General features: G+C 42.7%; 1 protein-coding gene across 5 annotated transcripts in view; it reads right to left on the bottom strand.

Annotated features, from left to right (window-relative positions):
* Positions 1-2,410: 2,410 nt before the first annotated feature.
* The window catches only part of KIAA1210 (KIAA1210 ortholog), a 55,442-nt gene continuing 42,491 nt past the window's right edge, over positions 2,411-15,361 (bottom strand). For 2 of the 5 annotated variants that reach the window (XM_048959781.1, XM_048959782.1), the window contains exons 8-12: positions 14,982-15,084; positions 11,922-13,499; positions 11,018-11,169; positions 10,483-10,585; positions 2,412-6,861 (exon numbers count right to left, since the gene is read on the bottom strand). In XM_048959781.1, the coding sequence (XP_048815738.1) occupies positions 6,689-6,861; positions 10,483-10,585; positions 11,018-11,169; positions 11,922-13,499; positions 14,982-15,084 (2,109 nt within the window). In that variant the 3' untranslated portion in view covers positions 2,412-6,688. Of the gene's footprint in view, positions 6,862-10,482; positions 10,586-11,017; positions 11,170-11,921; positions 13,500-14,981; positions 15,085-15,361 lie in introns of all 5 variants that reach the window. The other 3 variants (XM_048959783.1, XM_048959779.1, XM_048959780.1) reach the window with 3 other exon arrangements.

The raw sequence follows: 15,361 nt of genomic DNA, 5'->3' as shown, positions 1-15,361 counted from the left end.
ACCATCCTTTGTCACAGCAGCCCCTGTCACTTTACACCCCGAGATGCATTGCTGCAGTCTGCACGACGTGGGAAGGGCCATGTGTAGCACGTGGACATGCCCTTCCTGAGGTCCCTGGGAATGATATGGAACAAAGCTCTATGCTACAGGACCACATTTAACCCAGAGGCTTGGAGGAGATGGCAGGAAGTTTGCCGACTGCTACTCTGAAGGATAGTCAACAAGCAGGGCCACAAAGCTTTGCTTCCAGATGATATATGTAGGAATTAAAGGACATTTTCTAGTCAGGTCAGCAGTTAGAATATGCAAGTGGAAGGAGAGACTAGAAACATATCTTCATTTTTATGAAGGAATGTACCAATGTCTTGCTCTACTACAGTCTCATATAAAGTTGTCATTAAGTAATTCCTCTTTAATGCATCATTCCCAGCAGTGGTTTTAATATGATAATCAAAAAACACACTTTTCTGATCCTTGCCAGAGTGCTTTGCTGTGTGCTGGGCTTTGGCAATAAGTTATGCTCTGAAACTATTGGGCAAGTAGCAAGTGAGAAATGATGTCAATATGCCTAGCACTTAATATGCAATGCAAATATTCCTGTTGATTGTTCTCTCTCCATATGTAGCACATCTTCACAGTCAGAGCTCTTTTTTTATAAACAAAGTGAAGCAAGGAGACACTTGTTTTCATAAAAGATCATAACACTAAGAGTGCTTATGTAATAAATTGTTCTGTCAAACACAGATGGAAAACACAAAATGGAAACACAGAAAATGAAGCTCTGTTTTCAAGCACCTCTGGTTTCCTTCCATGCAAATACAGATCAGGTCACTGATTTTTGAGCAGAGCTCTGTTGGCCTATGAAATGCTGTAGTGAAAATGCTAAGTCACACCCTGAAGCAGTGATGGAGCACCTGGTGGGAAGGCAGGGCCAACCCAGGGGAGCTCAGGTGCATGCAATGCAGATGAGTGACCAGAATGTGTGGAGCCAGGATCCACCCCTTCCCAGGCCTCATTTAAGGGCTGGCAGTAGATATGAGGGGGGTCCTTCTGGAGTTCTCTGCATACCTGAGGCCTTCTGAAGGTAAGCAGCTTCTTTCCTTTATTTGTGTGCCCATAGCTGTTCATTTGGGTGAATTCTCACTTGCTCCAGCCTAGGACCTTGCTGCTCTGCTTTCCATCATGTTACAAATTATGTGTTTTCCCCTCCTTCGCAATATGTGTGATTCAGGCTCCAAGCTGAGTGAGTGCCTGTTTTGTTTAAAATGCAGCTCTGGTTTTATGTAGATATATCCTAACTTGTGCATCTACTCATGACAGAGAAGTCATTTTATTTACTCCCATGTGAATAAAACGCACTTTCACAGCTCACGAAGCCCGTGGAAATTGTTTCTTCCTGCATGCACAACTGATAACAAGCTGACCCTCTGGGGGGCACATCTCCCCTCTGTTTGCTTCTCAGTGACTGTTGCTTTTCTTCACTTGCCCATGTCAGTAGCGATGTACAGCCAGTACTTAGGCCAGCAGGAGTGACGCATTTATAGAAGGCAGCCAGCAACATCTCCTGCTTGCTCGCTCTGCCAGTGCCAATGGCACCGTTAAGGAAGGCTGCTGCGAGCAGCTCTATGGAAACACAACACAGCCCCAGGACTTTGACCCCTTCCCATACATTGCTGCCATTGCTACAACGGCCTTATTGTGTAATTTGGGAAAAAGTTACCTCAGTGCCACAGAAACATATTCCAGAGAAGTGTGGCAAGCTTCTAATTTGGGAACGCTCAACCTCACCCTGCTATGTTGGAAAAATACCTGTAAGTTAAAACTAATTTGGAGGCCGGAATAAGACAGTAGGGAAAATATAATGGAGTATCAACTGTAACTGCTTAACAAAATAGGTTAAGGAGATTTCTAAGCAGAGCAGCGCTGCTAACACTGACAGGTATGCAATCTTGTACCAGTCCCTTCTTTCTGCTTTTTCATTTCTATTTCAGACAAAATTATATTAATGAAATACTCCATGACTTCAGTGGCTTTCATACCTACTTGTAGTTTTGGAACTAGGTTGGCTCATAGATCAGTGTAGGAATTGGTGGACAATAATCCTGTTACATCAACAGCCTGTAGGTTTTTCTGAACTGCCTCTAAAGAAAACAGCTATTAAAAGAATTTATTTTTAAATCCCTCCTCACACAATAGGAACAATAACAGCATCTCACTATTTCCATAACCAATAATCTGCCCCTCAAGTTGGGAGAAGTTGTAGAACTTTGGCTCTGTTCCTTTCTTAGGAGCTATGTTGCACAGCTCTGCTATTGCAAGCGCTGCACTGCAGCATCCCACTGTGAGCCTTTTGTTTCTTGAGTTGTACCATCATTCTTCCACAGATTCACCTTCATCCTGCCATGCCCCTTCATTCATCCAGCTGGAAATACCTGAGCAGCTTTTCTGATCTGTGAAGACGCATGGTTTTGTGTTCCAAGTTTGGAATTTGCAGTTTATCCCACCTGCTTATTTCTATAAAATGTGTGTGTTTGTTTGTTTGTTTTAAAAAAAAGGTTGCACCCAACCTTTGTAGCAAGAACTGACGGGCTGTAAGAACAGCAACACCCCATAATGAATAATGACTCTTTGAGTACAAGCCAAAATGCGCATAGAATGCAAGTGTACCAAGCAACAAACCAAGGCCAAAATCCTAAACAGATGTCAGCATTACCTAAATGTGAGGGGTTCCACACCTTAATTGCCAACATTTCAGTGGAAAATGATGAGATGTTTGTCAAACTGGGGAAGCTCAATGTAAATGCAGGTAGGGAAGCATGCACTAGAGGAAAAGACAAAGAGGGACAAGTGTCTGACTCTGTAGGCAGCTAATTGCCTCTGTGGTTACTAGAATCCTTCCAGTAACAGTTCTGAAGGACAAAGTATGCCTAATGCCTTTTCTGTATTGATCTGCAAAGCACTTAACTGAGCAAATGGGACAAGCTCAACCTTTCTAAGCTGAGAAGTTCTACTGTAATATTAAATCTATAGGTATATAAATTCAAGCAATTAAAAAGAGTCTATTGCTGCTTAGGGGACTTTCTCTGTCCCAGCAGGAAACAGGACAGCAGAGTTTTCAGAATGGTCAGTCATTCCTCACTATTCCAAGACCTTCTAAACCATGGTCATTGAAATGAGGACTGGCTCCATCGTGATATCCAGGGGTTTTTGATTCTTTGGGTATATTTAAGGAGATGCTAAGCCACGTTCTGGTAATGAAAATGTTTTGGAGTACTGATAGTAGTGCGTAGCTTTGGAGGTCTTTTGAATTATTTTCTTATTTCTTTGTTTAAATGGATTAATTCCTACTTGCCTGCAAGCCCAGTTAATTGTAAGCTGATTCACAGCTGGATGATAACATAGCAGTCTCTTTTAGCCCGATTCATTGTAGGTCACTGTTACAGTAAGAGGAACTTCCATAATCTCCAGTGAGGTGCATGCCAAGCTGCTGTTTGTATCTGTGATCTCTCCCATAAAAACATCAGATCCTGTATCTGGATGAAGATCTACCTTTAGCCAGGCAGCAGGCATTCTGAGCAGTAGAACTAAAATTCTAAGCTGCGATTCCCTGCTGGACACAGTCCTGTATCTTCCTGCATGGCCTCCTCACACAACTGAACTCGCTACCTTTTCCTATCAGTGGCACCAGTTTTCAGTGACTCCTTGTGATAAAGCATTTTTTTTCCCACACTTCATAGCTCCAAAACCTCCATCATATCACAAACAGCAACACACCTCACTCTGTCTCCTCCACTTTCACCAAAGCTTCCAGTCTCCCAGCTGTGATACTGTATAGCGAGCTGCATGTGGGAATCTGCTTTCTGCAACACCCAGAAGCCCTGTTCTCCTTGGGGATGGCACTAGCACCCTCTGCTGTTGTACAGGAGCACCAAAGCCAGCTGAAGCCCAGTGCCAGCCCTGAGTGCAGGGCATCTCAGGGACAGCCCTCAAGATCCCTTGCTGAAGGCCCTGAGCCACAGAACCTCACAGTTACACTCTTGGCAACGTGACTTTGCAGTGACTTTGAGGCAGCTAATTTCCAAAAGCAGTGATTGTATTTGTAAGTGATCATGTTGCTTTGGTGTTTTTTTGCTTTTTCGTTTTCTTAAACCATGCAGAATGAGCTCACTATGGTAGTTATCTGCACTCATCCATCACCTACAATCTACAAGTGGGCAATGGGAAGTCGGAGCCTCACAAATGCAACAGTCAGCTTTTATAAATGTATCAGTAAATCACCAGTGATTCAATGTTGATTTTAAAACCTCACCTTGTGGTTACATGAGTCTAGTTCTGATTTCTTCCTCTCCAAGCTTTTTGTCCTCCTGGCTGTAGAAAGAAACTGGAATAAAATAACTTCAGAAACCCAGAAGGCAAGTAAATACTAAATGCAGCATCACATGATTCTCATGTTCCTTTCTTCTTTCTGAAAGCAACCCCAAGTGGCTGGTGAGTAACTCTGAAATCCCTTCGAATGAGTATTCACAAAGTTTCTTGTCATCACAGCAGCGCAAGCTGGCCATGACCTATGGAGCTGCAGCAGCCCCAGAACAAAAGGAGCCGTTGGCCCTCTGATGATGTTTTACATTCCTAAATAGATTTAGGAAACCTTATTAGTATGACCAGCTGTGCTGATCAGTGCCAGACCACACAAAGTCATCCAAGACAAGATCTATGCACTATATCCATACAGAGAGTACATATTAGGCAAGTACCTCTTTTAAATTTTTCCTTATAGTTTCCTTTCCTTCCTTTCCAAACGAGGGCCATCTATTGCTCACTGTTTCCAAGGAATTGCATCATCACCACTGACAACCACATTTAATAGTAAAATAAAAATGAGAATGGAATACAAAAGGGGTTCCTTCAAGACAAGGATTACAAAAGCATCTGTACATACCAAACATAATGGAAACAAGATCAAAAGCAAAAACAGGGCAGGGATTCTAGTAACATTTGCGGTACTTTAGGGAAAGGACCACAAGTCCCACTAACTGAAAGAGAAGAGTTTGCTGAATAAGGCAATACATGTATTTTACATGGGGTCAGTAAGGGTCTGATGGGGTGGCAGCTGGACAGAACCTCAGAAATCAAAGCTGAGTATGTCCATTTATGTCACACTCAAAGGCTTCAGAGGAATACAGATACTTCAGATACTTCTTTTTGCAAAAGAAGAAATTGCTGTTAAAAGAAAGAAAACAAGTAATAAAATAGGCCTGGATTAACAAACCAGCAGTGAAACTCTTCGTCTTTTTTGTGTCAGTACGAAACAAACAGAATCTATAGCTTCAGTGTGCCTACTTGAGTAAGTTTTCACCTATATAGAAGAGTCCACAATCTAGCTCTTAATTAATACTGTTTGCGATTATTGTGATCTATATATTTAAATTTGGGCCAAGACTGGAAGATTGAAGTCTTCCTATGTGATACCTCTTTTTTGTTTTGCAATTAGTCCTAACTTTTTTCCTCAAAAATACCTACCACCTTTCCAACTAAAAACTGCCCATCAGCCAAGTCAGCCTTCAAAGTTTGCACTGACTGTAAACAAGAATTTAAATGTGCAATCCTGCAAGAAAACACAAAAAGGACCACTGGGTGCCATTGGCTTTTAAGCCACTAACATCATTTTATAAAGCTTTTCTTTCAATAGCCTGCTCCCTTCAATGATGGCATTTTTAGTCTGATGTTGGGTTACCAATTAAGGGTGGATGACTCACTGGGGAAAGCAGCTCCTTTATCACACAAGAACATGGAAAATGGAGTGGCCTTTGTTGAACACATGCTGTGAATTTCCAGGTAGCAACAAGTTTCCATCCGCTGCCACTCTTTAAGAGAGAGGGTTTGCTGATGAATCTTACAAAAAAGAAACCACTCTTTGCCATAATTAAAGGAAGAAGTTTTTTGAGGGTTTGGTTTGTGGGTTTTTTTGGTAGATTATTCCAGATTTCCAAACAGACAACCAAAAACAGAGTGGATGCTAGAGCATGATGGTTTTCTAGGATGTGGGAGAGAAAAGGAGGCATGTGCCTTTGGTCATTCCACCTGGCATCACTGAGCAAAGCACAAGACCTGCAGCATTGTGATTTCAAATCATCCAAAAGGCAAAATGACTCCAACTCACAGTGCTGCTGTTTGCATCCCGCAGCTATCACAAAATAGGTCCATTAACAATCAGAAGCAAAAGCGGGCCATTACACACAAGTGTGATGACATCAATGCCCATGAGTCACAGTGATGCATCAGTATACAGCATCATACCTATTTTGTAGCATACATTAATTCCTTAGCCAAAAACACATTGCACAGAACACTACATCGTTCATGGAAACTTTAAAAACATATTTAGCAAGGGGAACATTTCAAAAGCCTGAAGCACATCTTCTTAGAACACCAGTGTCTTTTAGTCAAATACGTAAGTGTATGACATAAAGATCAAGTTTTCCTAGTAGTTGGTAGTACAAAATGCTCTGCTTGCTAATACTTCAAAATTGAGCCCCGGGTGGCATTTCTTCACTGTATGTTCACATACAGCAGTCTGAACAAAAGTTCTAAGGCTCTAATTTCTTGGAAAAATGATCACAGTGAAGAAGGATTTAAATGGAGTTAATGCAGCTACTGACGGTGCAAAGAAGGATGTCCACGTCATTTGCTATTGTACAATCTGGGGCATTTCACTCCATGCTTTGGCTTTCTTCTTGGCCAGGGATAGCCAGGGTGGTTCAGCAGGACTGCATGGTGTCATTGGCAGGTTAGAAGAGTGTCTTGTTTCCTTTTCAACAGCAGGAATCACAGATGCTTCCTGAGCAATAGGTCCAACTTTACCTGCCAACAAGAAGATAGCCATCACTCATCAGAAGGCTAGAGAGTTAAAAACTCACTTTCTGCCAATAATATTTTTGTTCTCTGGAAAGAAAATCATTTTACAGCCCACAATGTCTGTGACTCAAGAATAGAAGTCAAAGAAATTACTACACTGGCACGATCTGGTCCAGCTACAATGAAGGCTAGGACTAGCTATTGCCATGGAAAAAATTGTATCAAGCTTTTAGTTGACAAAGCTGTCTGCAAAAGAATCTTCTCCTCAGCACTAGCAGCAAGTGCCTAGCCCCTGATGTATGAGGATGCTCTTCAAAATTCTTCAGACCTGAAGACTGCAGTCCCAGGCATTTTTACAACACATCATCAGGGCTAACTCATTTCTTAATCTTTTCAAACTCTTAATTGCCATGACAGTGCCAAGCAAGGAGCTCCACTGGCTTCTTCTGCTCTGTGACTGGCAAGAATATCTGGGAATAAGACTACTGAGTATGAAGGAAAATGGAAGCAAAATACTTGCAGGGCAAGGATCACCCCAGGCTCACTGAAGGCTTATAAGAAACTGGTAGATGGTCTTCAATTCTGCTTCAGCAATATTGTTAAATACTAGATAGAGGTCAAATGCAGGAAGGTGGGATTCTGGAAGAGTTAGGTGCTCCTTTTAATTGCAGCCTAACACAAGCCTGTCATCCTCACAAAGGGCAAAAGACTGTAGATAGGGCTCCTTGTATGGCTTTGAGTTACTGTTTATAGAAGGCATCCTCCCTCCATCTTAGAGAATTTTCAAGATTGATCACTTCAGACAGCCTGGCATGGGGCATCACAGGTACGGCTCACATTTCTCAAGATATGATTCACAAGTCTTTCAACATTGTGCTCTCCCCATCCCTTTCAACCCATACAGGACATTATTTTCATGTCCAAGTCAAGCTGGGAAAACTCAAACATTTCCTCAGTACCCCATTAGCCTGTGTGTGGCATGTGGCTGGCAAGATGAGGCTGCTGTGCTCCAGCACAAGAACAGAGGCCACATAGGGACTTGTGCAACTCTAAGTACAGGAAGCTTGATCTTGCACACACTTAAATCAATGAAAAATGTCAATCAGCTTCACCAGCCACACTCCAGATCAAAGCCAAGGAAGCTCCATGTCTCTATGCAGGACGTCTCCTTTCACAGCCCTGACTCAGTGCTATCCTTGCAGGAGGCAAGCTATACTTAGGAATAATGGAGGAATTGTGCTATCCACTAAAACCAGGCTGCAGCTCTTCATGCACAGTACATTTTTTTGAAAGCATCTAGGAGGAGATAGGAATTTAAGTGTACTGAAATCTTGAAAATGGGTTTTCACTTTTCGGGAGACAAACCTCACCATGCTTAAGCAAAGTGAAAGAGAGAAGAGGCAAGCTGGGTAGCCTTCCCATGGTTATGGAACATGTGGGCACGGGCTGTCACACAGCAAAACAAACCAAACGCACTCAGTTGCATAAGTATCTGATTTCTTGGAATTTGTTTCCAAACTTAGCTGACACTGAGCTGTCCTGGCTTTTGCTGCTGCGTACAGAATGTGCAGAATTGTACACAAGGCCTCAGCCATGTATTATGGGAGAAGAAAACTGCTCAAGTTAACGTAAGCCAAAAAACAAAATCCAAATAAGTATCTCCTCTGGATACTGAATCTAAATCCCCTCCACCAACAGCACCTTCAACTGGGTGAACTGCTGGCTGTGCTAATGGGAACTGAATAGGAAGAGGAGAGTTTACATTTGGGATTCCTAACTTCCTGCTCACGTGCTGATTGTGCTGAGTGTTTCCAAAGTGTGGTTTTCTGAGTAGTTAAGGAGTGATGTTTCCCTTCAACATCAGACTGATTAGAGTTCTCTTTGACATTCCAGGAGTGGAAGACTACCCCAAAAATGCTGTCCCTGGAGGAGAGAAATAGTCCTTGGTTATCAGGAAACTAGGTCAGTTCTTGGGAAGAGGTGGTGCAGAAAAATTCTGCTGCAAGGCCCCACAGGCGGGATGAGTTCTTCTAGATGAGTAGCAGCACGCTTTGTGTAGTTCTGGGCTTCTGCTGAAGGGTGCATGGCTTCCAAGACACGGATAATTCAATGCAGAAATCCAGCCTGTTTGGGACAGCCTTTCAAAGGAAGACTGCCATTTTATCTGAGCAAAATTCTCACTTTGCAACTAAAACCGTGAGATGAAGTTGGCCTGTAACAGAATGCTTTCTAAAAAAGATGGTATTTTCATCCCCTACCCATAGTTCAACTAGCAACAGACATAGAGTCTCCCTGCAGGTGCACATCCTCAGCTGGTCAGCTGCCTGGAGTAAGAGAGAAAGCTCATTCTGTAGCACTTGTAAACTCAGAAAGGGATAAATGGCCTATAAAAGCTACCATGGGGAAGAGGCAGGGATGGTAACCCCTTAGTATCTCTAATAACAAGACTTCTGGGTGCTGTGGATTGTAAGGGGAAAGTGGCCTTGTAGTGAAAGTGTCAGCAACAGGAATCTGGATCAGAGCCACTCCTCTGACACACTGAGGCATTTCTTATCTTCTTAGGCAGCATCTGAAATCAATAGTTTTCAGCTCACATAAGATGCTTGCACAGCGGAAGAACTGGCTTATCTGTACCTCGCTGGAGCGTGCTTGGCACCACACTGAGTGAGCAGGGAGGTATAAGCTGCAGCCCAGCAGTAGCCCTGAAAAAGGCATGTGAGTCACAGCGTCTGAGTCACACTCTTCCCTTGCATTTCTCATACAGAGAATCAGAGTTAATAGGGCAGGAGGGGGGCCTTTCAACCTCTGCTCTCCCAGGGGCGGAAATGACTCTTACCTGTATTATTCCTGATGAGTGATTATCTAACCTCTTCTTGAACATATCCAGCAATGGAAACTGCAAACTATCTAGAAGACCTTATCCTTTCCTGTGTATCAGTACTCTTTATTGTTAGGAAGTTTTTCAGCCTCCCCAGTGCATTCTAAGCTCATGCAGGGCATGAGCTTCCTCTCTGCAGCAAATTAAGTCCTTCTGTAGACTAAACAACTCCACTCCCATCAGTATTTCCTGGCTGACTGGAGGTCTAGAAGACCCGACCTTTTTGCTGTGCTGTTCTGGACACTATCCAACTTCAACTGCTTCCTGGAAGATATTTTTTATTATTGATCTTTGCCAGTAATAAATCACCATTCTGTTTAAATGCCATTCCATGAACAGGCCGTGGAGATGAAAGCACATCACTTGCTTTCTCTGCTGAAAAACCAGTGCATATAGAAATTAAACACATGACCTAACACATATACGACTTATATGCAAACTACAATCTGAACAGGCCTCATACAAAGTATGCTGATTATTCAAAAGAATAGAATCATGGAATCATTAAGGTTGGAAAAGATCTCTACAATCACATAGCCCAATCATCCACCTACTATCAATATTGCCCACTAAACCATGTTCCTTAGAAGCACATCTACACAGTTTTTGAACACCTCCAGGGATGGTGACTCAACCACCTCCTTGCACAGCCTGTTCCAGTGCATCACCACTCTCCATTCCCTACCACTCTTACCACTCACTGGTGTAAATTATACCCATTATGTAAAGATGTGGCTGAAAGAGAATACCTGCTGCAGCACACACACTGGTCTTCATTTGTGGTTTCTTCTCCTGAGTCCTCAAGCTAGAAGGCATGTTCTTCTGTATGTTCTCACTACCACAGATGATTTGCTAGAAAAGGAGGAAGAGAAAAAGAAAAGGCAAATAAGAAACCTGCCAGACAGCTGTGTTCCTAAAGCTTGCCATTAGAACTCTGGTAGCATCTCCAAATCTAACTATGGAAATGCAGAAAAGGCCAGACAGGAATAGTTAGGGAGGGAGAGGACAAGAAGTAAGATAGTTGTTACAAATACAGGGTCACTGCACATGCAAGCAAGTTATCCTCTCCTTCTCACTGAGCAGGAATTTAAGGCTTGCAGAGGAAATATATGCAAGAGTCAGTGGAGAAGCCAGACCTTCAGTACATCTTCTGCAGTGAAGCAGAAGCACTGGAGCAGATCTGTGAATGCTGTCTGTAGGACACCAATGGTGAGAAAGCTGCTGCACTGCACAGCAGCTCTTGGTGAAGGATTTACCCCCAGGTAACTTTACTTGGCACTCTACCTCCTCTTGATCAACTTTGCTCGAGGTTTGCTCTTCAGCCTTCTGTTCTTTGGCAAGAGGGTGGTCCTGGAAACCCTTTTGTTTTAGTTTTGCCACGGAGATCCAAGCTGGCTCGGAGGAAGCAGTTTCCAAATGGAGAGAGAATACTTTTTCTATAGAAGAAATATTTTTGAAATAAAGAAGGGATTAGGTCAAATCAGCCAAAAGCTAGCGTGTTTTCTGTTTTAAATCCTTCTGCTTCTTAATACCCTTTGAACACCAGGGAGATAAAATTACCTTCCCTGATGATCCTGTCCTTGGCATTAACCACTTCTCTGCTTATTCTACGGTTTTTTACTCAACTCTGCTTCCATTTAAGTCAATGGCAGAACTCCTACTGGGACCATTGTGAACCGGATTTTGCCTTTGAAACAACATCCTTACATCGCAGACTGCAGTAAGATAACCATTATTTTTTCATGTCGGCTGTAAAACACAGGCTACCATTTTGCCTTTTGAGTATTTTAAATTAAGTGACCAGAGGAAAAAAACCATGCCCAGTGCAACTCCTAGTTAAGGTCTGAACTACTGCAGTCTGGAAAATTAACTACAGAACAGCAGCAACTTTTACAAAGCTGTGTTAAAACTCCAACTACATGCAGAAATAGGTTGCACCAGAAATGTTCCAGATGCCTTAAGCTGTTATTCTGACATTATTCTTGCTGGAACACACCCCTCATTAAGATAAGCCAAGAATTCTCTTGACTGGCTCAATCATCAAGCTATGAAATGATGGTAATAACCATCATCAAACTCAGCTCAAGGCTGAGTTTGGTCCTCTTCGAGAGGATTTTATCTTTTGTTTGCCATTTTTTCAAAGGTCACCACTTCCTACAATGTTTGAGTAAAAGTACAGCATAAATACCTGAAGGTTTAGTACCATTTTGCTTCTTTGTCCCTTCTTCTGATCTTGTCTTGGCAGGACTTTTGTCTTCCAAATCAGCTTGTTTTAAAAATGATGTTGTGCTGACAGGAAGGCTTGGAGATGGCTTCCCAATGCTCGCTGGCTTCTGATCCTCCTTGACTGCAGCAGAAGCAGTGGGAGCAGCTGAGGGGAGCAGCTTTGGAGACTCAGCACGGCTTTCACTCTGGTACTTCAGTAAAGAAGATGTCCTCCTTAATTTGACCCCAAAAGGATTTTCAACACTTTTTGCTTCATGGTCAGCCCACTCCAGAGAAGAATTCAAATGCAAATCACCATCCCTACAATCTCGATCAAACCTGTTGGAGTTATTTTTCATGGAGTCCTGGATGACTGCATGTTGTTTTGTTATTCCTTCAAATAACTCTGGTCTTACAGGAGAGGTTGGGGAACTTCTCATATAGGAATCTTCCTTTGAATTTGACCCCCCCGAGAGAGATCTTTGCCATGCAGGTGCAATGGTAAACCTAACTGGCTTTGCAGCAGCAGTCCTTAGCAGACTTTGTATATTTTCTTCTGAGGACTGACTGTCTTTCTCTGGTTTCCTGTGAGAAGCTGCACTGCTTACTTGGTACTTACAGTCATCATTAGAAGAGACATTACATGTCAGTCCAGCCAAACTTGAAGAGGCCAGACTTTCAATGGAAAGCTTTTCAGAAGCATGTGATGTGCAGGTTTGCTGACTGACATGGTTATCCTTTGAAACAGGACAAGGTTTTGCTGCTTTAAGGCATAGTTCCAATTTGCTGGGAGGTAGCATGCAACCTGCTTCTAACACAGACGCGGCAGTGTCTGTTTTTTTTCCTGCACTGCCTTTGGATGGCTGAAATTCTGTTTTTTCACAAGTTTCACTGTCATTTCTTGTTACTGAGCTGTTGTCAGACTTCAAAACATCCACTGTCTTGACGTCAGAACACTCTGAATCAGCTACAGCAACCTGTGAAGTGCTCAGAGCGGTATTTAAGACAGACTGGTTGGAGCAGCTCTCATTAATACCCAGAGAAGCTTCTACTTTGCCAATCAATAGTGTACCCACCTTTTCCTGGTCTTTGACATTTTGGTCCACAGATTTTGCTGGGGAGTTTTGTGCAACATATGCCAATGCAGTTATACTCTCCATTTCAGTGCCACTGCTAAACAAGTTAGCTGCTAGTACACCTGGAAGCACAACAGCTCCTGCTTCAATTTGTTGAGATTTTGGAAGTGCAGATGCTTCCATATTGGTATTTTGCTGATGTAAATTCAGTTCCCCAGAAGTCTCACCTGAACACTGCGGCACTGCAGCACTGTGCTGTTCCCCCAGGCTCACTGGAGGAGACTCAGGTCTCAGAAGAGATGTGGCTGCATTACAGTGATGGTCCACATCTGGAAGGCATGCATCTTCTTGCAGCAGAGTACAAGAGTCTTCTGCCATAAGTGTGGAACTGTAGGAGTCAGGGTCAGCATCAGCAGGACATTTTACACTTGGTGTCTCCTTAGAACCGCCTCCCTTTTCACCATGCTCCACATGGGCTGATAAGCCTATATTAAACAAGAGAAGAGCGTGCATTTCAAGGTTCAGGCACCATCTATGTTAGTAATTCATACCAGAAAAATGGCTGTTAAAGCATATTTTACAATAAAGCTAAATGAGTGTTGTCTGCTTAAGGTGTACCTTATCACTGGCTGTTTAGTTCTTTCCCATGTGCATCCCTGTTTGTAAAGCTAACAAACAGATTTCTGGATATCTGGATTTCCCTAGATATTTCCTCATGCATATACCTAAAACAGTTGTCTAGATTGACTTGGAAGATTTTTTTGTGTTTGAACAGAGGATCTCAGCATCAGGTAGCACAGCCTCCTGGAGCTGCAGCAGGGCTGCTGAGCGCCTGCATGGCAGAGAGATGTCTGCACATGGAGTAACTCTGATGTGTCTCTGTGAAGCAGCTCAAGGGATGGCTGCAGGGACAGGCAATGCATGTACCCCGAGTGAGATAAGCAGCTCACCTGGGGTTGATGTTACCCTTTATCAACTACAGAGTGTACATTAAATTCAATCCTCCCTGAGCACCTGAGACCCACCAACCTGCACTGATATCTGGGAAATCTGGGATAGAAATACACCAGCAAGACTCATCACAGCTGACACCTTCAAGTGCAGACTCAGACTCTTCTCCAGCCCCTAACCTGTACTGATGTGTGCGATTACTCCTCCCCATGTGCAAGACTAAAACACAATTTGTGTACAGCAGACTCAAATTAATGCAGTAGAGATGCCCAGCTGGCAAGCAGGCGATATCTGTGTGCTCCATTTGGTGCTCGCTCCTGTGAAACAGCAGGAATCCTCAGTGCTTCTCATGCAAATGACAGACACTAATTTCTTGAGCTAGCAACACTTAGCACAGGGTCAGGCCATGAGTCTGCCCTGAAAACAAGATGCCAACATTCCCACTACACTGTAGCATTACCATCAGTCAGTGCACTTTTAATATAGTGCTAAGTAAAAAAGTATGCATTATTCTGCAGAAATTTCAGTTGTTTTTGCAAGTTAGATTACAGCTGTTTTACCACATGTAATTAGCTGTTATTCAAATGATAAGAGGGAGGCAGGAGAGGAAGGTCTAGTAAACAAGCCAATTAACACCACCTTACACATGTAACATACAATTACAGAATCACAGAATCATAGGATCACAGAATGGCTTGGGTTGGAGCAATGCTGAGGTTGTTTTCTTCTGAGTTTCAGGAAACTCATCCCCAGCCAATGTGAACTAGCCAGCTGTGTAGAACTTCTGAACCTGCTACATTCACCTCACTTATTTTTCACACTGTCCTCAAAGAGCACCACAGTTTGACTGAAGAATATGATGTCGTCACCATCACACGTCAGCATCCAGGACTGGTTTTAAAGCATAAAACTGAGAAGGTGCCTGGTTTGAAAGAACTCTCAGCCAAAATAGGTCATGTAGGCTTATTATAGAAGAGTTCAATCCACTGTTTTGGAAAGTCACAAGTTTGCATTACCTTCCCAATCGCTTTTATGCTGGTCACTTTCAAGTAATTCTGTTGGATTTCCCTTCTTTTCCGGAGTTTCACAAAGGCATGCTTCTTTTTCTATGTGTTCCACCTAATGAAGTGCAGAAAGATGTTTTAATTAAGGAATAATGCACAAAAATTGTATTTTATACATACACATGGATGTTTTTGAATACACAAAACATTTAGAAACAAAACCTGTCTTCTGTAATTTACCAACACTGTGGGTAACGTGCTATCCCAGTTAAGAAGCTCAAAATCATTCATGTTGTAAACTATCAAAGGTCTCTGGAAAACTCTGAGATTCATGTACTCTGAGAGAATGAACATGTTTTGAAGAGGTCACCCAAGCAACCTGATGACAGAAC

This window comes from Lagopus muta, chromosome 13 (assembly GCF_023343835.1).
Source record: "Lagopus muta isolate bLagMut1 chromosome 13, bLagMut1 primary, whole genome shotgun sequence".
NCBI classification, from domain to species: domain Eukaryota; kingdom Metazoa; phylum Chordata; class Aves; order Galliformes; family Phasianidae; genus Lagopus; species Lagopus muta.
The sequence above is the reverse complement of the archived record's forward strand: the minus strand, read 5'-3'. Positions and strand labels throughout refer to the sequence as shown.